Here is a 23,414-nt window from a genome sequence, read left to right as displayed (position 1 = left end):
GACCTATTGGCTACCTTGAAAGGACACTGAAAGCTTTGAGTGACCGGCAGCATGTGTAGTCTGTTCCAGCTTTTGTGAGCTGTCACTCATGCTAGGGTGAGCTCTGGTGATGTAGCTATCTCTGAGTTATTTCTGCCCCAAGCCTCTCACTCATATTCCAGTAAGCATTCCCTATAAACTCATTGGTTCACCAAGTTGTTGATGTCCGTTTTTGACATCCTATCTGGAGTGAGTCGATATGCGTGTTACACTAGGAAAAGATTTTCGTGTGACAACAGTCTATCACACATCTGAACAATAACAGTATCTATAGACATGCTAATATGAAAGGGGGAAATCTCATAGGATCACACCTCCAGAAAAAGAACTACAGGTTAAGTAATGACTGTTGAGAGATGGGAGAGCTAGCATATCCCAGGGATGATCCCCCAAAAGTTGTCACCCCTGAAACTGTATACACACAAACAACAAAGATAGAGTCAAGGGACTTGGAAAGAGCTGGAGGAAGTAAAAAAAAAAATGGTAAAGTGGTATAATTATATTTGAACAAAAATGTATCCTAAAATAAAGTAAAATGTTAAAAGAAATAAGTTTATATGATAGGCATGTTACCAGAAGTCCTTTTCCAGAGAGGAGAGAAGGCCAATAAGTAGGTCAAAGCCAGCTTGCTGACCTAGGCTGACCAGGCTGACCCTGGATGGCAGCCCACTCAGTGGTACTGACCTTTTATTGAAAGGCAGGCAGCTACTGGCCTTGGGAATGGTGGGTAAAATTAATATTCTGATAAGGCAGAGGATTCTGTGCTACATTTGGAGAATTAAACCAGACAATTATATAATTCAGCAGAACTAAGAGATCCTGTGAGGAAAATGCTTTCGCCCTAAGAATAAAGCTGCTGAAGATTGCAGAATGCCCAGCTCCTCCCCGGGATGTGTGTGACTTGGCAGCCAGTTAATCCCTGAGTGAACCTGCAGGGGGATCCAAACACATTAATGCACAAGGTTATCTACATAATGCCTCTCTCCGACCCTAGGATTACTTATACCACTTTTAAAACACGGTAATTCTGGTCTTCCTTGCATCTTTAACCCATGAGCTTTCCAGTTTTGGGTTGAAGCATCATATGTGTCATGGTGCTGTTCTAGGAGGCACTGTCTTAACCTGATTTTTTTGTTTGTTTTTGTATTTGTTTTCTATTTTTCCCAACTACCATTTTCTCATTTCCTTAACTGTCATTTTAGACAAAGGAGCAAACTATAGTTTCACCTCAATTTTTAAATTTCCCCCTTTCTTTTGACACCCACTTGGATGTTTTCCTCTCCCTCGCCTTCCTTTCCTTGCTCCCTCCCGCTTCCTCCTCCCGGTCCCCCCTATGTAACCCAAGCTAACATCAAATCACAGCCATCTTGCCTCAGCCTTCTTTGCAGGTAAGCCAAAATGCTGGGTTTTGACTATGCAGTCTTAACCTTTGTGTGCCAAAAAAAAGCTGCTATAAGCTTCTAATGGGGGCATTCATAACTGCTACCGACAAATCTGGGTGTTGGAGAGAGGCTCAGGCATTTATTTCTTTTAATCTCCCAAGCCTGCCAGTGGGGTATAGTACCCAATGGGCCTTTCTACAATGGCTTTTTCTTGTCTGGGGCCCCCTCTTCAACACTACAGCTCCTCCTGGGCTCTGAGAACAACTCCTTTGTGTTTCATTATTGGGGGATGGGGTTTGTCGCGTACAGTCCCACTTCTTTTTTCTGTCATTTTATTCTTCCAACCAGCACTTTAGATGTGTCAGTTGATGCCACCTGGGACATTATGTGACATCATCTAGCACAAAGGAAGTTGGATGGCTTAGGGTTTTCCTTCCAGAGGATGTTCTCCCAATTCTGAGATAGTCATTTTGGATTATTATCTCTCCTCCGTTCCACCTAGATTTCCTATAGATTCATATCCCTATATATCTTCTATTTATTCATATCCCTGAGCTTGTACACTGTGCCTTCCTTGTACACTGCTCAGCTTGTTTCACCAAAGTGCCAGTCCATTAGGACTCGGTAGTGTTCTCCTTCTTTATAGTCACAAATCTCATTACCTTTTTTTTTTCCTTTGCTGATTACTACGCCTGAAGGACAAGAGACCTCTGAGGTATCGTATCTGAGTCCAGGCCAGATGTTGCACCCATGATTGTTCCCATGCGTTGCTGACTAGCACGAGTCACAGCTTTCACTGCCTCACAAGCAGCGTGGGAGACAGAGGCTGCAGAACATCAGTGAGAACAGGAGGGAGGAATGAAGCTTCTCTGTCCTTGGTCTCCCCTTGACTTGGTTATTAGCTGCTTTCTATTATTTCATATGTGTTAACGTAAGCACATTGAGTTGCTCAGACATAGCCGGCTCTTGCTCACTGTGTACTGAAGACAGGAGTCAAAACACATCTCTCTTATTTTCAAATTATTTCTATCAGGCATTTGTTAAGGCAAAAACAAACAAACAACCCTTAAGCAGAACAAAGGATATGTTATTTTGTTTGTTTGTTGAGACAGGGTTTCACTGTGTAGCCTTGGCTGTCCTGGACTCACTTTGTAGATCAGGCTGGCCTCGAACTCACAGATATTCACCTGCCTCTCTGCGTCCCTTAGGGCTGATATTAAACGTGTGCCCCACCATGCCCTGGTTAAGGATATGTTAGTTTTAAATAACCAAAACATTAATAAATATGCAAACAATAAGTAGTAGTACTTTTGAAAAGAGAGGAAGTGATCTGATAGTTCTGGTTTGTTTGTTTTTTTAAGCCAGTCTCAGGTAGCCTAGGTTAACGTCCAAATCACTATCTAGTGAAAGGTGACCTTAAACTTATGAACCTACTGCCTCAACATCCCAAGTGAAAAGATCAAAATGGTCTGGTTTTCATGGTGCTACCCTTCAAACACCTCAGATAGAAACTAAAGGAACAATTAGCAGCAGACTTGCAATGATTTGGGTGAGATCTGAGAACCTAAACTTTGGTGACACTCTGAACAGAGAAGTGGGGAAAGACTTAAGAAACACTTTGGCAGTGGGCCCTGTAAGAACTTAACAATTGTTCTCTTTGTATAGCACATTAGATGCAAAATTCATGCTAAATTGCTTGTCAGAGATTCCTTTTTCTGATCGAGGGCACCCCCATCCCCAGCACCATTCGCCCACACACCCCACACCAGTATATAGAAGGACTGGAGCAATCAAAATTTTCTGTATAGGACAGCAAGTCAATGTCACTACATGAACTGACAAAAGAGTGAAATCTAAGAATCATATTTAGTTTAAAATCCATTTTACTCTTTGAATTCATGTTTAAAATGTAATCCCGATTGCATGCCAGATGGCTTTCAATTCACAGCCAGTTTCTTTCTTTAAAAGCCTATGCATTTTATTTTCCTTCAGTTTCCCCTTGCTTTTATTTTTCACATTATACTTCATCCTTAATACTCTTTCTGCATTTGATCTTCATAAATCATTTCTTGTTAATTCCTGACCCCTTACACAATCAGCATTACTGTATCACGTCAGCTGTATGTATAAGGCTACACTTCGAAGCTACATGGTTTGCATTCTCATTCTGAATCGTATTTAGGACAAAAATACCCCCAGTTGTCGCCTTTCCTTCTGTCTCTGCTTCTACCTGCATCTCACTTCCGCCATTTCTTATGTGGACTATAGATGAGCATCTAAGGAATCCCTTGATATAGATAAGTTGTGAAATTCTCCTTTTTGAATTCATCTTTTTCTTCCAACTGCCTAACGATAGTAGGGGTCAATATCTTCCTGATGACATCTCCTATTTTATAAATTATCTGAATAGTGACTCCCTTTTGAGTCCCATATCCCACTATTTCCTCCGGTACAAAATTGCAACAACAACAACAACAACAAAAAGAAAAGAAAACAGAAAGAAAGAAAAGAAAATGAAGCAGAGATATAGTGAGGCTCATTTATGTTGCATGTTCTTTTACGTTGCTTAAGCTCTGACTATGAAGTTTCTCCTTATTGAAACTCTAGCTAGAATTATTCCAGTTATATTACACATGCTTTTTATTCCCCAAACTTCTTGAAACATTCTTCTTTCAGGAAACTTTCACAATCCAAGCTAAAATGCAGAGTGCCTTGATATTCAATGTGCATTCATTTCTAAGAGAATGCATCCTGATTATTCATAAATATGTTTGTGGAAAAAACTCATCATTGGCCACCTCCTGCTGTGCTCAGTGGAAACAAACTACAATCCTGAAAGTGAAGACTTAAAAACTATTACTTAAAGTAAATTATGTAATTATAAATAAGTTTATATCCTTTTTATTCAGGTCTCATGTGGTAGCTTTCGTAAAAGCCATGCATGAACAAATATGAGAAACATCAACTCTCAAGACCCTTGGTTTGATGGGTATGTAAAAGCATCTTGTTTTAAAAAGTCCCTGACGGGGTTGAAGACCAGATAGTTTTACAATTAAGCTTCGTTGTTTAGGAGTTAAGATGTTTTTAGGTCTATACAGATGTCTTAAGTTGATAAAGATGAGATATGATAGATATTGATTTACATAAGAATTTTAGATAGGAGGGATGTTTTCTTCAAGGTTGCCAAATACAAATAAACAAAACACTATGAATATAACAATTATATAATTCCTGATTGTTTCATGGTTCTTCTTGCTGTAGGTGGTTTATTGTATATATGTGTAATAATACCAATATATGTAAAAATATTTTTTGTAAAAATATTTTTTTTAATTCTCAATATTTCTGTGTAAATATTCATGTCAGGTTCACAGATTTCAGTATGCCTGGTTCTGCCTTTAGTTAATCTTAGTTTTGATTTTGATGTTTTATTTTGATCAAAAATATTAAGTATATTGTGTTACTACCTTGCTGGATACTAGAAATAATATATTGTATTGGGGTCACTATATTTTTAAGATGCTAGCAGAGTACTTGGCAGGTAAGTGGCATCAATGCTAGTTTGTAGTTGTTACTAAGGTGTACGTGAGTTTTTAAAGTAATGAGTCATCGAGTAGAATAGGCACATTTCAACTGCAGCATCGCCCTGATAAACCTTGTAAAGCAGAACTCTGCCGCAGCAGTATTCTATAGCAGCGGTGAGAGTTGTCAGGGATTCAGAGTACAGTGTAAATTGCAGAAGTCTCACTGGTGTGCTATTTCCTGGATAAGCAAGCACCTGCTTTGCTGCTAACAGTGGAATTCTCATATTCAATGACCTGAGTAGACTGCAGTTTTTCTACAGTAAAAGACTTAAAAAAATATGGTCTCTTCTCTTCCACGGTTTTCAATGTTGTGAAGCAAACAAAGTATTGTTTATTTTGGAGAATAGCCAACACTTAACACACGAGTAGTGTGTGATTTCTTCAGAGCACATTATCTGATATCCACGTGACATTATTATCTATAAGGCTGGTTTTGGGGGGGCATCTGACACTGGCTTGATAGAGGGATTCTTTTGTGAAATATTCTACCTGTTTCTTTTTCAGTTCTACTTTTTAACTCACATATATATATAATATCTTCCTTTATAGAAACTGTAATTTTCCAAAACTTGCTAGATAAGAAAAATAAAATATATAATTTAATTAGAGAAAAAAGTAACCTAAATGGTAAGAGAACAAATTAACTTTATTGAACTTTAGCATGTCCCAAAATTCTCACTTTTTGTGCTCAGTATTTATAAACACCTCTTACTTTAGAGTGAAAATAAGTAACTTGATAATTTGCATCACATAGACTCTCCACTTCCAGATATTAACTGTTGCCATCTGAAGACAGTTTCTTTTTTAAGCAAGTGAATATACTCTAAACAAAACTGGTAGCCAGAGGTCTTTAGTGAGCACTCTAAAGAAAGTATTTAGTTTATTCAAGTATGATGGTGTATGCTTTTAAATCCAGGACTGGAGGCAGAACAGGGAAGTTGAACTCTCTGAGTTCAAGGACATACTGGCCTAGTTCCAGTCTAGTTTAGGCTATATAGTATGACCTTGTTTAAACAAAACAAAACAACAACAACAAACCAAAGCAAATCAAAAGGCTTACTTTGTTGCAAAACATACCATTATTAAAAAAATATTTGAAAAGCCATAATATTGAAATGGTATGTATTTATCACAATAATATGACAGTGTTTTTGCTCATCTACCAAGTTTGTATTGATCCTTTAATCGCCTCACATATCACTTAATATGCATGACTTCTTATGAAATATCAAAGGTTATATATAAATAGCTCATTTTGTTGAATGCTTAGTAAAATTGCATGGAAAATAAGATAATAAAACTGCCATGAAAATCTTCCTATCAACATGTTCTAGTTTTGTTCTCCCTTCACATTTCTCAAAAGAATTTTATATAATGTATATACATATTTACCTTACAATGTACTGATTTAAAAATATTTCAGTAGAAGAACACAGTCTTCCTGTCTTTCCCTATCTTATGGTATAATTACATTATAATCTTTTTATTTTTAAGTTTATTTATTTCACCACTTATAGCACTTGAATATTTTTCCCATTGTTGAGACAATGAGAACATTACATAAACTATTTTACTGAATTACTTGGTTTCACTCAAACATTAATTGTTGTTTTTAATACATTGTTTTTGAGTATTTCATACATTTTATTCTAATCATAATAATTTCTCATTCCAATGACCCTCTTATGTCAATCCCCAATTTATTTCCACCCATACTTTGTGTTCCCATAGTTTGAAAATTCAAGTGATACCCCATGCTGGCAAGGATTTGGAGAAAGAGGAACACTCCTTCATTACTGGTGGGAATGTAAACTTGTACAACCACTTTGGAAATCTATCTGATGCTATCTCAGAAAACTGGGAATAGGGCTTCCTCAAGACCCAGCTACTCCACTCCTTAGAATATACCCAGAAGATGCTCCAGCACACAACAAGGACATATGCTCAACCATGTTCATAGCGGCCTTATTCATAATAGCCAGAACCTGGAAACAGCCTAAGTGTCATTCAGTAGAAGAATGGATAAGGAAACTGTGGCACATTTACACTATTAAAAACAAGGAATTCCCAAAATTTGTGGACAAATGGATGGAAGTAAAAAGGATCATAATGAGTGAGTTAACCCAGAAGCAGAAAGACTCAAATGGTATATACTCACTTATATCTGGACACTAGCCCAAGGGGCATGTCCCATGAAAGTCTTCACTTACCAGGAAAGTAGGACAGAGGGGAGAACATCCTATTGGGACTCTGGGTGAGAGAAGTATGGCAGAATGGGGGAAATAGAAGGATCCAGAGGGTCCAAGAAACCTACAAGAAGAACATTATGATGGGCGGATCTGGGCCCAGGGGCTCTGGTCAAACTATGGCACTAACCAAGGACAATACATGTAGTAAACATTGAACCTCTACTTAGATCTAGCCAATGGATAGGACATTCTCCACAGTTGAGTGGAGAGTAGGGACTGACTTTTACATGAACTCTGGTGTCCCATATTTGACCACGTCCCCTTGATGGGGAGGCCCAGTGGCACTCAGAGGAAGGATAACAAGCTATCAAGAAGAGACTTGATACCCTATGATCATATAAGGGGGAGGAGGTCCCTCTCAGTCACAGACATAGGGGAGGAGAATAGGGTGAAAGCAGGAGGGAGGGAGGAATGGGAGAATATAAGGGATAGGATAACAATTGAGATGTAATATGAAAAATTCATTTAAAAAAGTCAAAAGATCCCATCCAATGCCATTAGCACAGGCTTTATACTCCTGGGTATGTGGCCACCCTCTGGAGTGAGTTCTATTTACCGGGGCCACACTCTTTAAAGAAATCTAAATCTCAGATGAGAGTGGTTGCATCCGCCTCTACTCTCAGCACTCAGGAGGCAGAGACAGGCGGATCTCTGAGTTCTAGGTCAGTCTGGTTAACAGCAAGTTTCAGGACAGCCAGGGCTACACAGAGAGTCTCTGTTTGGAACAAATAAAATAAGACAACAACAACAACAATGACAGCAAAAATGAAATAAAATAGAATAAACGCTCTCTCTCCTAGCAGCTATGACAAATATTTACTAATTAGGTATATGACTTCTTCCTCCAATTAAGTTATCTTTAATTCTGTAGCTGGTTGTGTATTTATGTTTAATTGTTTCCAACATTTCTACCAATACCAATTCTGTTTGTTGCTTGGTCAGCCACTTTATCTCTTCAATCAGTTCCTATTCTCCATCTTATTTCAACACCTTACTTATTTCCCATTCATAGCTTCGCAAGAGAAGATAGTTTAATTCCCATAGTTTTTCTTTTCTTTACAGTGCATAACACTACTTATTTATCTACTTATGTGTAAATATAATACATAATTTTTGTGATTGTTCATTACAGAGTACCTAGGCTCAGCTAAAGGTCAGTTGTACACACAAAAAAATTCTTCACTATGGTTTTGAAATTCTTCTGGCAGGTAGATGGGCACTCTGTAGCTTATGGTCCTCATGAACTGAGAAAGCAGAGGCACAGGTGACTGAGTGCTCTGTTAGAGCTTGGCGGCTATGTGCACATGTGCACTAATTTGCTTCTCTGGAGACCCACCCCATTTCAAACAAGTCTTCAGAGCCCAGATAGATGCATGGGTTCTTCAGTCCTTGGGACGATATCTTCTTTTTGAGTGAATAAGAGTCTCTGAGATCCCAATATAAATTTTCTTTTTTCTTTTTCTTTTTTCTTTTTTTTTAGTATAGAAAATAGGTAGTGTTTATTATGGAATAAAGTGGAGTGAAAGAGGACAATGCCAAAACAGATCCAGATCTCATTTTAGGCAGTCTTTAGACTACCTCTAAAGTCTCTAGAACAAGCAGATTTTCTTAAAACGATTTTTTCCTGCCCAGCTAATTGCTTAGCCCAATTTGGGTTAACTCAAAGAATAAGAAATAAGTCTTTGTTCTTTATCAGAATGCTTCCTCTTAGTAATTTTATAAAGCTTAGATTAGTTATATATTAATGACTACCTGGATTATTGTTTTAAATTTATTTTTAATTTATTCATATTGCATCTCAATGGCTATCCCCTCCCTTGTATCCTCCCATAAATTTTCATTTAATTTAATTTTTTTAATAATTAGAGACACAGTCTCCTTATTTTAATACAGGTTTTGTTGGGGAGTTCTTAATATTCAGTGCATGCTATAGTCTTAAGATTCTCATCATTTGTGTTTGTTACCCTTATTTTATTTTGGTTCCTCACAGTTGTGCATGGTGTTCAGTATGACTTTGAAGGTGTTTGTGTGTGTGTGTGTGTGTGTGCGTGTGTGTGTGTGTGTGTGTGTGATGAGAAAATAACTGTTTATACAGTGTTTTCAAAAACTTGACTGACTGCTGTCTTTCATACAGAAAAGATTGATAACTTATTTCAGGAATTAAACATTGTCTTCTGTATCACAAAAGAACTAGAGGATAATAGAAATAATTATCTATTTAATCTTTCCTACATAGATAAGGAATATACAAAGATTTAAAAATAAGTAATCCTTAAGTTATAGATCTTATTTTTTTCATTAAAATTTATTGCTCTAATGCCTATTTTAAGGCATCGGACTCTTCCTTTTGTTTGAATACTTCATTGCCAGTTACTTGTGGACGGCAGTACCTTGCTTTGTAATTTCCATTGTTGTTAGTAATTCTCAACAACTTTAAACACGATGCTTACAGGTGATGATACAGTGATGTGTGATGACGATGTACCCAGGGCTCAGAATCAGACACGTTGGGGTCCAGACCATCATGTGGCCATTAAAGCTGTCAGAATCTTCTGACCCACAGTTACATTTTATGTGAATTGAAAGAATCCACAACTTATATGGTATGATTGAGATCTTTCTTGTATCTGGTAGATAGGACTTAAAAATCATCATGGCTCTTACTGCTTCTGGTTTCTGTTAGTCACAAATATTACTACACCACCATTCTGAAATCTTCATTCGAATTCAGACCTCAGTTTTCAATTCTAAAGCCATAGTTTTCCTATATTATACGTCTTTTTCCTGCTTTGAGTTCTTATGTACACTTCACTCCCCAAGAAATGTCTAAAAGACTTTAATTCAGAGCACTATATTTGTGCAGAGAGCACTATTCATCTTTGTGAATGCTGATACTTTAAAAGTCCATTAGTATTTAATCATTTTCATTTGGACCATGCTCATTGTTCAGAGAATATTGAACTCATGTACAAGACTTGGTTTTCCTTTAAATTTCTACTTGTTCTGCCCTTGAACCCTTTGCTCCAGCTTCAGGAGTGATAAAGTGCTCTGCCCAGAGGCACTTAACAGGGGGAGGGTGGAGGCTGAAGTGATGTCAGTGGCTAAGAACACTGGGTATTCTAGAACGTGCTTATTCTGTTCCCAGCACTCACATGACAGTTCTCAACTGTCTGTAACTCCAGGTCCAAGGGATCTGATGTTCTCTTCTGAACTCCTTGGGCACCAAGGCATGCACACAGGCAAACCATATAAAATAATTTTAAAAGTGTAAGTGAGAAAGAGCTTATATTAGTTCACAGTTCAAGGTATCCAAGCAGGAAAACAAAGGAGCAAGAGCTTGGAGTTACAGGTCATGTCCTCAGTCAGAAGAGAGCAGCAAATGCATCCGTGCTCGGCCTCAGCTTGTTTTCTTCACTTTATCCAGATCAAGGTCCCTTGCCCAGGGCTAGAACAGCCATTACACATTAATAAACATAAACTCTATAATCCCCCACAAACATGTACAGAATGGAAATCTTCCCAGGTGTGTTTAAATTCTGCCAAATTGGCAATTTCACCTAACAACTACACATTCTTTTCGCCTCTTTTTTCCCTGAGGTATTTCTTCAATTTAAGATGTGCTCCTCCTATGACAATATGGATAGCCCTCGTGCATTATTTTCAAGGAAAGCACTTAACGCAGTCTATTCCACAAACCGTGCCCTCATCTTGGCTTCTGCAGCTTCAGCAATGTTTTCCAAGGCTATAGTCCCTAAAACACATCTTTTGGCATGCATTTTCTTCATAATTCTTCTTTGTATCATGAAAAGCACACGTTGTCAGAGCAGTTCTTAGAATATTTAATTACAGATATGGCATAATTACGAGCAATCCACATAGCACAGCTGTTCACACCTGAATGCTTCCTGCATGGCACAAGCCAGCGTTGCACTGCACAGACCAGACACTCATTCAGATCAGTGTCTATGTTGACTTGATCACCATAGTCTCCAAATATTTAGCACAGTGTCTTATGCACAATATATTTTTTTTCACATTTAACAATAACCAGTGTTGGAATTATAAGAAAGATAGTGTGGGTACTGGTAAACTAAGGGAGTAAACACACATTTTGTAGTAAATTACTGGCTATCTCCCAAACAATTATTGCTATGTTCTGATGCAGAATCTTCAAATGTTTTTTTTTCTTTTTGAGGGCTACTTTTTAAGTAGTCTACTTGGGGGAAACAGAACACTCTGAAAGGTAGGCTGCATGCTCAGTGGTAGATAGCCAACACAAACCAGACTCAGTGGTGCCTTTGTAGGTTCTTTGTGCCATAAAATTTTGCCTGGGCTTTGGTTTGTTTTTGTTTGTTTGTTTTGTTTTTTGGTTTTTTCAATTTACAGGTCTTTGCATGTATATTATGGCTTGAGGCTTTGTGTTCTTATGGGATTCCTGTGTGTGTGAGTGTGCGTGTCTCTGCAGCTATACATCCTTCTTGTACTCTTTCTTTGGCTTTTTTATTCTGTTTGTTTTGTTCTATAATAATTTGTTTCTGTTTTATATAATTATATTCTTTAGGTGCATAAAAATAAACATATTTTCAATGAAAGAAAAATATCCAGAATTGGAAAGCGAAAGGAGAGAGAGAGAAAGAGAGAGAGAGAGAGAGAGAGAGAGAGAGAGAGAGAGAGAGAGAGAGAGAGAGAAGGTAGGGGGTGGCGTAAGGGGAGTGAACATTAAATAAATACTTTACATAGACCATTAGTGTATTCCAACCTACTTAACAGATTCATATTACTTAATACATCTATTTTTTTCCATTTAAGAGAGGAAACACTTGGAGAATGTGATTTATAAAAATGTCTTTTTGTTTATCTTGAGAGAAGATAGAGCATTCAAATTCATGTTCCTATATTTTCATCTGCTCATTAAAGGGAATAACTTTTGTCCTACACTTTTTTATTTTGAATTTTTTAAATATGTATTTTTTTTTTACCCAGAGCAGAACAATATACTAGCCACTGTTAGGAGTGTACTTAAGATATATATATATATATATATATATATATATATATCTATATAAAAGAAATAATAAAATGTCAGGAGAAAAAAGATTCATGTAATAGTTATAGGTTTACATTAATTTTATATAAATATACAATAATTGCATTGTATCTTGTCTTCTACCCTCCCTCCCCCTCATAGCATTAATGCATGGTGTGATTTCATATATAACAATAACAGAGTCCTTAGATCAAAATACCTCAGCATCTGGGCAGGAGCTCTCTATAGGCAAAGTTATCTATAAATGGGGACCCCAAACTCTATGATAGAGTTTGGTATATTTGTATATTTAAATATTACACACACATATACACACACACACACACATATGTATATATAACACATCACGTCACATCTTCATGGATGAGCTTTCTTTAGAATGGACTGAGATGCTCAATAAAACTTAAATGAGAAATGCTAAATTTTCAAGGTGAAATAAAATACTGCACTAATCTGTCATATTTTAATGAGCTGACTTCTTTTTCTGGTACCTAATGAAGGACTGGAGGGAACAAAAGCACTATGAGAAAACCATGGACTTTGTCTAAAACCAAATTATGTTGACTTTGTTTTGTGCATTTTTCTTCTTCCATTGAACTGGGTGCTTGTGTTGCCTGACAACAGAAAGAAAGCGATTATCTGCACCAGACAAAGCAAACAGCACATGTGTCCTTTGTATACCTTAGGCACAGCAAAGATGACTTCATATTTCTATGTGCACAGGCTCTATCATGCCAGACTGCTGCTGCTTCCCATCTCCCTTTCTCTACTCTCTATAACCTTCCTAATTTGATTGTTTCTATATGTTTAATATTATTGTGGATTTCTTCACACATTAGCTATCTTTTATGTTTCTCTTGCAACCTACTTTTATAGAACTATGAAAATCAATCTGGTGCTTTCTCAGAAAACTGGGAATAGACCCAAGACCCAGCTATTCCACTCCTTGGAATATACTCAAGAGATGCTCCAACACACAACAGAGACATATGCTCAACCACGTTCACAGCAGCTTTATTCGTAATAGCCTGAAACTGGAAGCAACCTAGATGTCCCTCAGTCGAAGAATGGATAAAGGAAATGTGATACATTTACACTATGAAATACGATTCAGCTATTAAAAACAAAGAAACCCTGGAATTTGCAGGTAAAAGGATGGGACTAGAAATGATCATACTGAGGGAGTTAATCCAGACCCAGAAATATACACATGGCATATACTCACTTATAATTGGACACTAACCCAACAGAGATGTCCCCTGAATGTCTTCACTTAGCCGGAGATTGGGATAGATACTGGGATTTCCTATTGGGACTCTACTCTAGGTGAGAGAGGTAAGGAAGGATTGAGAAATAGAAGGATCCAGAGGGTCCTAGAAACCTTCAAGAAGACCATTAAGGCTGGCAGATCTGGTTCAAGGCAGGTGAGCTCAAACTACTGTACCAACCAAGGTCAAGGCATGCACTAAAGCCAGAACCGCTATCCAGATCTAGCCAATGGATACTACATTTTCCACAATTATGTGGAGAGCAGGGACTGACTCGGACATGAACTCTGGTGCCCCCTAATTTACCACTTCTCCTTGGTGGAGAGACCTGGTGACACTCAGAGGAAGCATAAGCAGGCTACCAGTAAGAAACCTGATAGGCTGTGATCTTATAGTGGGGGACAAGATCCCCTTTTGTCATAGACCTAGGGAAGGGGAAAGGGATGAAAGAGGGAGGGAGGGGTAGAGGGAAGCTACAAGTGAGAGGATAACAAATGAGATGCAGTCTGAATAAATTACTGAAATAAAAATTAAGAAAAGAAAGAAAATTAGAAATTTGATTATTTTGAAGATCAGTCTTAGCTAAGGTCAAAACAACTTGTCTGAAGTTCTGCTAGCCCCAAAGGGGACATAACTATAAATGCCTCACATTGCATTACATATTCTCTGTTCACACTCTCAACCCCCGCCCCTCTGTTCTACAGCTAATCTGAGATGCACTGGTGACCAAGGTCAGTTCACCGAAGCATAGACAGACGGACTCACAAGTTTAAATAAAAAGAAGCAGTCTCTGGCCTCTTTTTGGAAAACAAACATATTTTGTGTGGGATTGGCAGGAAGGAAGGAAGCAAGCAAACAAGCAAGCAACGTGGAGTGAGCAGTGTTAACATTCACGCAGAATAAGTTTACTTATAAGCATTAAGGTTAAGAGAAAGGTGGAATTAAGTGTCTAAAATTATACAGGAGCTCTGCTTATTTTTATACTTGAATTCTAGAATCATGAGTAATTAAAGGCCATTGATTATATTCATATGTATTTATAGAATATTCTTATTTCAGTTTATATATCTGTATGTTGGAACACAGCTCAAGAATGGATTCATGTGATGGGCAAGTCCTAATGCTTGTGAGAAAACTCCAAGAAAACAAGACAAGAGTCTATGGCTTCAGTTCTGTTAAAACACAGAAATTTGCTTAGAAGGTGTTTTTGTGCTCTGAGCAGGTGTAGTGGGTAGGAGCGAGTTTCCTTTAGTTGTTGTTATTCATGAGCCAGTATGGAAAACATGCTTTTGCCACATGTGACTTGTTTCAGGGAGTGAATATCTTACTTAGGAAACTATTCTTAATCCTCCAAACTCAAACTGTCTGATGCTCTGAATAAAGCAGATAAAGTTGGAGATTGCATGAGACTTTATTCCACCTAAGTTTTAGGCTTTACTCTCCCAGACTCACACCACCAACGTGGGCTCTACACAGCTATATAAATATTCTCATTTAGGTACATAGAGTATTTTCTATTTTCCTGGTGGCACATAACTGCATAACTTAGTGTGATCTGCAATGAACTTGTATGCTGGATCATCTAATGGATTTTGAATAATATATATGAAAGAATTGAGTTTGCGTGAAGTCTCTGTCTCTCTCTGTCTCTGTCTCTTTATCTGTGCATGTGTGTGTGCATGTGTATGTGAGTGTGTGTGTATATGTCTGTGTGTGTGTGTGTGCATGTGTGTGTGTGACAGGACCAGGAAATGGATGGGACTTTGGGGAACATGGCAACAGGTAAAAGACATACAGATGTTGAATGAGCCAAAGATATCTTATCGAGAAGCCATGAAAACCTGGCATCTTCTAGTACCATGAGGAAACTATCTTTTCTTCCAGGGATTACAAAATGAGGTCTTTGTAGACAGAGAAGCCACTTCACATATCTCACAACAGATCAGAATTGAAGCAAGTCCACTTGTGTTCTCTAGTGATCTCATAAACCATGTCTCAATCACTCTATTTTTTAAAAATGGAAGATTTGGTGTCATATCTTAGGTTCAATTAAATTATAGCTTCATGTAAATTGTGATTTTTTAATCCTTAAATACAATACCAATATACACTATTTATTTTACAAGTTACTTAAAGAATTAAATGAGGTAATGTATTAATAATAAAAGCGATTGAAAGGGGCAGTTCACAAAGGATAACAAATATTAAACTTTAATCACAAAATAACATAAATATCAATAAATGCTGTGATGAAAGAAACAGTCATCAAACAATGAAGGAAAAATTACCAATAAACATATAAAGACATTTAACATCTTAAGTCACCCGAGAAATGCATCAAAAGACTACATTGGGTTTGCTATCTCCACACTTAGAATGAGCACCATCAAGAAAACTAACAACAGCTAATATTGGGTAGGATACAGGACATTACGAAATACTCATACATTACTGTTGATAATGTAAATTAGTCAAGCCACTATTTAAGCAGTATGAAAGTTCTAAAAAATTGAAAGTAGAAATATCACATAATCCAGGTATACGACATATATTTACTCAATATATCACGAAGTTCATGTTTATAGGCACACTACTCAAAATAACTAAGTCAAATAAGCAACCTGAGGACCTCACATAAAATTAACACATGAATAAATATGGTGAATGTAAAGAATAACATTGTATTCAACCACAGAGAAGAGTTAACCCATGACCATTTCTAGAAAACATGTGCACCTGGAGATTGTCACAATGAAGAAAACAAACCAGACACCTAAACACAGTGTCACATTTTCTTCCTTTGTAATCTATAGATTCTAGACACACACACACACACACACACACACACACACACACACACACACACACACACACCATTTAAGCAGCTGAAGAAAATCTGTAGGGAGGGAGGTGATTAGTGTCAAATGGGATGGGGTAGGAGACGGAACAGAATGGAAATAGAACAAGAAATATGGTCAAAACTCATGACATATACTTTAAAAAAGCCTTCTTTAGACTTCAAACTTGCACTGAATAAATTAGAGAAAATTTAAAACTTTAAAACTTGTGGGGGTTTTTTGGTGTGTGTGTGTGTGTGTGTGTGTGTGTGTGTGTGTGTGTGTGTGTGTGTGTGTGTGTGATTAAAGGTATCTGTGGCTGTTTTGCCTGCTCTTGGGACTCTTTTCTTTCCTTCAGATTGGTTAGATTGTCTTATTGTAACTTGTTAAACTGTGTTCAGTTGTTATCCTTGAGTCACCTGCTCTTTTCTAAAGGGAAATTGAGGAATGGCTCTCTGGAAGAGGAGGGGTCTGGTGTGGTGGGGGTTGTGGGAGAACTGGGAGGAGCGGAGGGAGGGGAAACTGTGGCCAGGATGTATTATATTTAGCTATTTATGTAGTGTGACACTAATTATGCCAGGCTTTTGTTCCTCTGCGATGTACAGAAGCTTCTAAATTGCATGCAATCTCACTTGTGAACTCCTGTTATTATTTCCTTGGCTTTTGGCGTCCTTGTCATGAGACGTCCTTGCCTAGGCTTGTATCTGCTCCTTGTGTTCTCTCTGGCAGCTACAGAGCTTCTGCTCTCACACTGAGGCCTTTGCTGCACTTTGAGTCAGTGTTTTCAAAGTGAGAGATAGAGATTTAGTTTCGTTCTTTTCCATGTGGATATTATTTCCCAGCCCAATGTAAGACTCCATCTGGCTGCGGCTTTGTTGGTTGAATCACATGTCCTCTATTCTATCCCACTAAGCTTTTCTTTCCCTTTATCTCCACGATCCTCTTGAAGGCTTCAGCACCCCAAAGTTTCGAATATTTAAGTATGATTGAGGAAATTGAACAAGTAGGTGCTGCACACGAAGTCACTCTTGCTCATTAGATGACGAGTCACCATTGGCTGTTTTGTCACTTACACCTAGACGAGTTTATAATGCCGCATGGAGATTCCGGCACAACTCAAGAACGTCAAGGTCACTTACCCTCTGTGTCTGTTGCTCCCATTCCTGGCTGTTTCACAGGGTCTAGTCCATTCTGCCCCATTTTTCCTCTGTTTCAGAGAAAAAAGTGGCATCTTTGGTTATGATTCACTCTAATACAAATGAGGTAAAATTTTAAGCAAAAAAAAATGATATTATATATTCAGAGTCAACAGTGGATGATTTGTATGGAAAATATGCAAGTAGTTAATTATGCTATATCACATTAATTTTAGAATGGGAACTTCATTATTATTCCTAGTCAGTCTAAACATAATATCACAAAAATCAACACATTTTATTTATAAACTCATTTATAAAAATTGCACTCATGAATTTTCAAATTTTCTCTTATTTAAAAACTATTTTTCAACACACAGAAAACTTTAAAAATGCTCACATTAATAGGAGACTACATTATCTATCTATCTATCTATCTATCTATCTATCTATCTATCTATCCAGTCAAACCTATCCATACTTTTAAACATCTACCTTTTTAAGTTTTAACTTAAGTGAGAGCTATATCTTTATAATAACGAAGTGTTACAGCCTTTTCAGTGAGAAGGTAAATACTGAATTAGATAAAACATGTAAATAATTTTGTAACTTAAATAGATATTTCTTAAATAAAAACAAGTGGCCAATGTGAAAAAATTGAACATTACTAATCACCGGGTATAAATGCTTTGACACATCATATTAATTCAGGCAGGGGTGTGGAGCAGTGAGAAGTCACATACACTATTTAGGAACTTCAATCAGTATAGATGTTTTGAGTCTATGGACAGTATGAACTTTCATCAAAAATTAAAAGTAAATCCTATCAGTGTGCCATGGTCCATGCAGAGTCTCATAACTCCTCAAAGTACTGAGAATAAGTGTGACGTGTTTCACACACCTTAAGGAGCGTGAGAGACTATACAAACCAGGGGGTGGGAAGGAGTGCTATAACCTGCTATATTCTACATATGACACGGCTTTTGCTGTCACAAACACTATAAAAATATAACTAGACAACAAAAATCCTCAAGGTAATGCTGAAATGATGGCTTTCTTACTCAATAAAGATCAAAAGTCAAACTACCATGTGGCCACACAATCCTATAGGGGAATACACATACAAAAAATCCAGTATGTTATAGATATCTATAGTTCAATATCTAGAGTTCACCGAAACTCTGGTTATAATAATTAATAAGTATCAGTGTCCAACCTACTTATAGGTCAGTAAATTAAAATCTTGTCATTTGCCACAGCTAGAATGCAATGAGTTAAGTGAAATAAGGCAAGCACTGGAAGACCAGTATTATTATATTTCACTCATATCTGGGATCCAAAAATGTCCATCTCACATATATGACAATGGTGTTCCCAGAGGCTGGGAGAGTAAGGAGTGGGAAGGACACAGGCAAGGCTGCTTAATGGGATTTTAGTTACAGATAAATAGCTTCCAGTATTCTACTATACAACAAACTGACTGAAACTACTAACAAGAAAGCATTCCAGAAAGTTATTAAAGGGATTGTGTACATCTTCACCACAAACAGATGAGAAATGTCTGAGAAAAATCTCTATGCTTATCTTGGCTTGAACATTACACAGTACACATATTTATTCAGATTTTATATGAATTCCACCAACAGATAAATTTTTGTCTAACTTGGAAAATAAAAAAAAGCTACATTGTAATGTGTTTTTAAAATATAGACTTTTCATCCTACTTAATGAAAAATTTAAGTTCTTTCTATATTTTCTTGTGTGTTAAATAAATTGGTTTTACGTCACACTGCTCTTTGCTTATGGGTCTGTGGTCTCTTGCCGTGTGGCAGCTAAGTGAGAAGACTGAGTCTTCTTTTATAAGAGGGCAGTGGGAGAGGTCTAGGAAAATTGAGCTCAGTGCCTGAGTAAATAGATATTCATAAATATAATGTACTAACAAATAGATAATAAAATTAAAAATTTTGAATTTAATCAAAAATCTCTTTTAGTTTCTGCCTCAAAGGTTTGATCAAGCCAACTGGATAAGGACTTGACAGTACTTCAAAAACGGTGATATTAATGCTGGCTGGGTAGCAGCCAAAACGCTGTAGTTGTGTCTTGTTACCTCAGCCAGAGGAAAGGCTTCATGACATAGGGTGGATTTGGGAATGGTTGTTAGACATACTTAGATTCTATCGTAACATGATGGAATAAAACTCAAACATGGTAGAATCTGGAAGAAGCATGGGACAAAGAATACCTCAATACCCAATCTATGAGAATGTAGTTCTGATGCAGAAATGTTTATTGACAATTCTAATTACCAAAAAATGTTTTTGATTTGCTGAATCCACTAAAGTTGTAACTGTAAGAATCATATTATATCATTTCAAGCATCTCTTTTAAAAATCTCCTCTTGACATTCTATTCCAGACAAGAATTTAAAATGTTTCTGTATATAAAAGAAAACAGAAAGGCAGAATAAAAGAAAGAAAAGATTGCAGGCTGGCAGCGTTTTGGAGGCAGAAAGATCTCTATGAGCTTAAAGACAAAGTGAGTTCCAGGCTACACAGCCAAGGCTTTGCAGAGAAACTGTCTTGGAAGACAAACAAACAAACAAACACACAACCAAACAAACAAAAGCACAAAATAAAGCAAAACCCAGAAAAAGAATAGATGAAACTTTGAAAATTTAGGAATTATTTTATCTTCAAAGCCATTTTATGGTTCGATTGCAGCAATTTTACATCAAATACTTAAGCACTGAATTTTATTTAGTGATTATGAGCACAAGACCCACATGCATATAGATTATATAATTCCTAACGTTTGTATGTGTGCATATGTAATGCATGCATATCTATGTATGATCTATGTGCATATGTAGACTGTGTCCATGTGAATTCATAGTCCTGACTACAAAAACAATATAGAACTTAATTTTCATTTCCTTAATTTTGTTATACTGAAAACTAATCCCAGGATTGTGCATATTCTAGGTAGTTGCTCTACCACTGAGCTATATCTCCTGTTCAGCCATGCACAGGGCTTCAGTTTGTCTAATTGTTTCATTAAGATAAAATCAGTTAGGTTGAAAAAAAAAAAACCTAATGCAGCTCCTTCTTTTACTGTTAGCAGAAATGAAAGCTTAGAGCTTAGCTGCAGTATGTTGCTGGAAGAATGAATCAAAGATATCTATCTCTTGTTACTAAGCAAAAGTATAGAATGAGGATACCTTTAGTATTACCCATATAACAGAGTACTTAAAATGAGTATCTTTGTATTATGCCTAGGCTTATTAAAATATTATAATTTTGTTAATGTTAATAATTAAAAATTTATATCAGAGTCATCAATTTTATTTTTAGTGATATCTGAATATTCTGCTTCCACCTAAACTTCAAGACATTCATCAAAATGTGCAGTACATCCACCTTGAAGAATGTGCAAAATTTTTCTGCACACTTACATGGTGCAGTTAAACGATGTGCAGAGGACATGTACCTGTGAGATGTGTGCAGCAGGCAATTTTCCTGCATTATCAGCAAACTGACTTCAACTCAGAACATTCAGATAGCATATGATATATCTTAAATGTCAAAGTCAGTCACCGAATAGTTATTGAACATCTGCTCTAGGTCAAACAACAATTGTGTGAGATACAAGGAAACACTGAAAAGAAGGAACAAATAGTTCTTACATTTGTCATATAGTAAGTTAAAAGGAAAATATTTTATGTTCATATGGTGAAATGGCTGTCTCCCACACAATTTATAGAGGAATTTGTTTAAAGGGAAAATATGAAATAAGAAAACAAACAAACAAATTGGGAACATGCTAATCTTTTACCCCAGACATTCAGACACTGAGGGAGTAAGACATTTTTATATCTGGAAGTAATAACCTTAACATCATTATTAAATTATAGTCTGAAAGTTACACGCTGACTAGGAGATTTTTAGATTATTTGTAGTACAATATTCATAATTTCCTAAGATACTCACAATCTAGAAAGAAATATAATGAATTTGATTAAACTCCTGTTGATTAGTTCGGCAGAACTATAAGAGGTGAAACATTAATAAAATCAGATTATTTTTAGGAATGATTTCCAATAAATAGAACTGATGAAATATGACCACTTTTATTGAATACACAAATTAAATTTGAAAGATAAAGTCATATAAGAAATCTCTCAGATAAACTGGTACTAGAATAAGAATTCCTTTAAGTTGGAAAATATAACTTAAAGCTATTAAAATAAATGTATTATTCCCTGTAAGAATCTGTTTTCCTTATTATTTTTCTCTCCTAAAATGAAACAGTATCTAAAAGAATTACTGTGGAGATCAAAGAGAATATTTCCATATTTTGTATGAAAAGAATAAATTCCCCTTTTGGAGAATTCTTCCAGTTCCACTTCCAGAGATGACCACACAACTGGCGAAAATGAAAAGACCTATGACTGTCCTTTTAGATACTCTCTGTCACAGCAACACCACCGTGCACTGTAGCACAGTAACAGCAAGGGGCAACACGGAAGTTCACAGGAGTAGCTGTGTCCAGTGCAGCTCTGTCATAAAAGGTCATTTTTATATATTTTTCACATGCTGTGAAATAGCCTCCTTTTAACATTAGAAACTGCTGAAGCCGAGGTTCCGGGTCCTTACACCTTAGTCTGTGCATGCTGTGGCCCTCTTACTGGTGTTTTCCAAGCCACGAACTAACTCACGGAAAGGAAAATGAAAGGTCTGAAGTTCAGAGTTGGAAACTGGAACAGACATAAACTACAATGTATCTAAAATCCACCCGATCACAACACGCTTCAGCTTTGCATGAGTTGTGAAAGCACTATTACGAGGTTAAGTGTACTTATGTGTAAGCTATATTCCTAGCTCTAGAACAAGTTCTGTAAACCACGGGGGGTGGGGGGGCGGAAATTCAGAATCTTTCATTTTAACTGTAGAGAGCTTTAGAGTTGAAAAGTCTAAATGATTTTTCCAATTTGTCATTTGTTTCAAAGATGATATGAATTCCGCAAATGTGAAATATCTACTGAGTCGAAGAAAATGAACCTATGTTGACGTCAAATACCAGCGCTGGTGTCTGGTCATTGTGTGAGGAGCTCCTCTGAACTGCGGGCTGGCCTAGCTCAGTTATTATCCTAACAGATTTTATGTTAAACGCAGGCGGTGCAGATGAAGTCACCATGCTAGTGATCTGCATTCATCTTTAGAATTAACTGAAGTGAACCGGTCGACTCTGAACAACTGATTCTTATATAAGCACCAGCAGCCCAGACGTCCAGAGACAGTGATTCAGAATGGATAATCACCTCGTTTTTCTTCCGTGAAATGTTAAGAATGAATTACCATGTTGTTAAAATTGGAGCCCCCCTCCCTTTTTTTTTTTTTTTAAATAAAAGAACCACTTACATCCTTGGGATAGGAAGTAGATTAGTCTCCCCTGCCACACAGCTGCTTCCTTCACTGTCCATGCTAAACCCACTGCCAACGCTGCTGCCCGAGGAGCCAGTAGACACGCAGCTCTCTGCAGGTCGGTGATTGGCGGGCTTTGCTGCATGACGTGGGGGAGAGTTAACATCACAGTCAACAAGTGAAGCTCATTTTTTTTCTCCTCCAAATGTAAAAATTGCATAGGTACATACTACTTTTAGAAAGGACCAGCAGAAACAAAAACATTCTTCGTTCCTCAACCTGCTTTTCCTTTTCATTTCTTTAGCCGTTAATACACACAGGCAATATAGAATCCCTTCACTTTTTTATTACACGTGAAAAACTTACTGGAAAAACCACTCCCATTGTTAGCCTCAAATAGCATGTAATTGTTCCGCTATTATTTGTACATCACTACAACAGTGCTATGGAAT

The 23,414-nt window shown here is 36.9% G+C and overlaps 1 protein-coding gene across 9 annotated transcripts in view; it reads right to left on the bottom strand.

Moving 5' to 3' along the window:
- The window catches only part of PCLO (piccolo presynaptic cytomatrix protein), a 322,564-nt gene that overhangs the window by 19,864 nt on the left and 279,286 nt on the right, over positions 1 to 23,414 (bottom strand). For all 9 annotated transcript variants that reach the window (XM_084786068.1, XM_084786071.1, XM_084786069.1 and 6 more), the window contains 2 exons: positions 22,960 to 23,101; positions 17,546 to 17,613 (listed from right to left, as the gene is read on the bottom strand). In XM_084786068.1, the coding sequence (XP_084642194.1) occupies positions 17,546 to 17,613; positions 22,960 to 23,101 (210 nt within the window). The remainder of the gene's footprint in view (positions 1 to 17,545; positions 17,614 to 22,959; positions 23,102 to 23,414) is intronic.

This window comes from Acomys minous, assembly GCF_964271855.1.
Source record: "Acomys minous genome assembly, chromosome: 6".
NCBI classification, from domain to species: domain Eukaryota; kingdom Metazoa; phylum Chordata; class Mammalia; order Rodentia; family Muridae; genus Acomys; species Acomys minous.
Note: the sequence above shows the minus strand (reverse complement) of the source record. Positions and strands in the feature narration are given on the sequence as shown.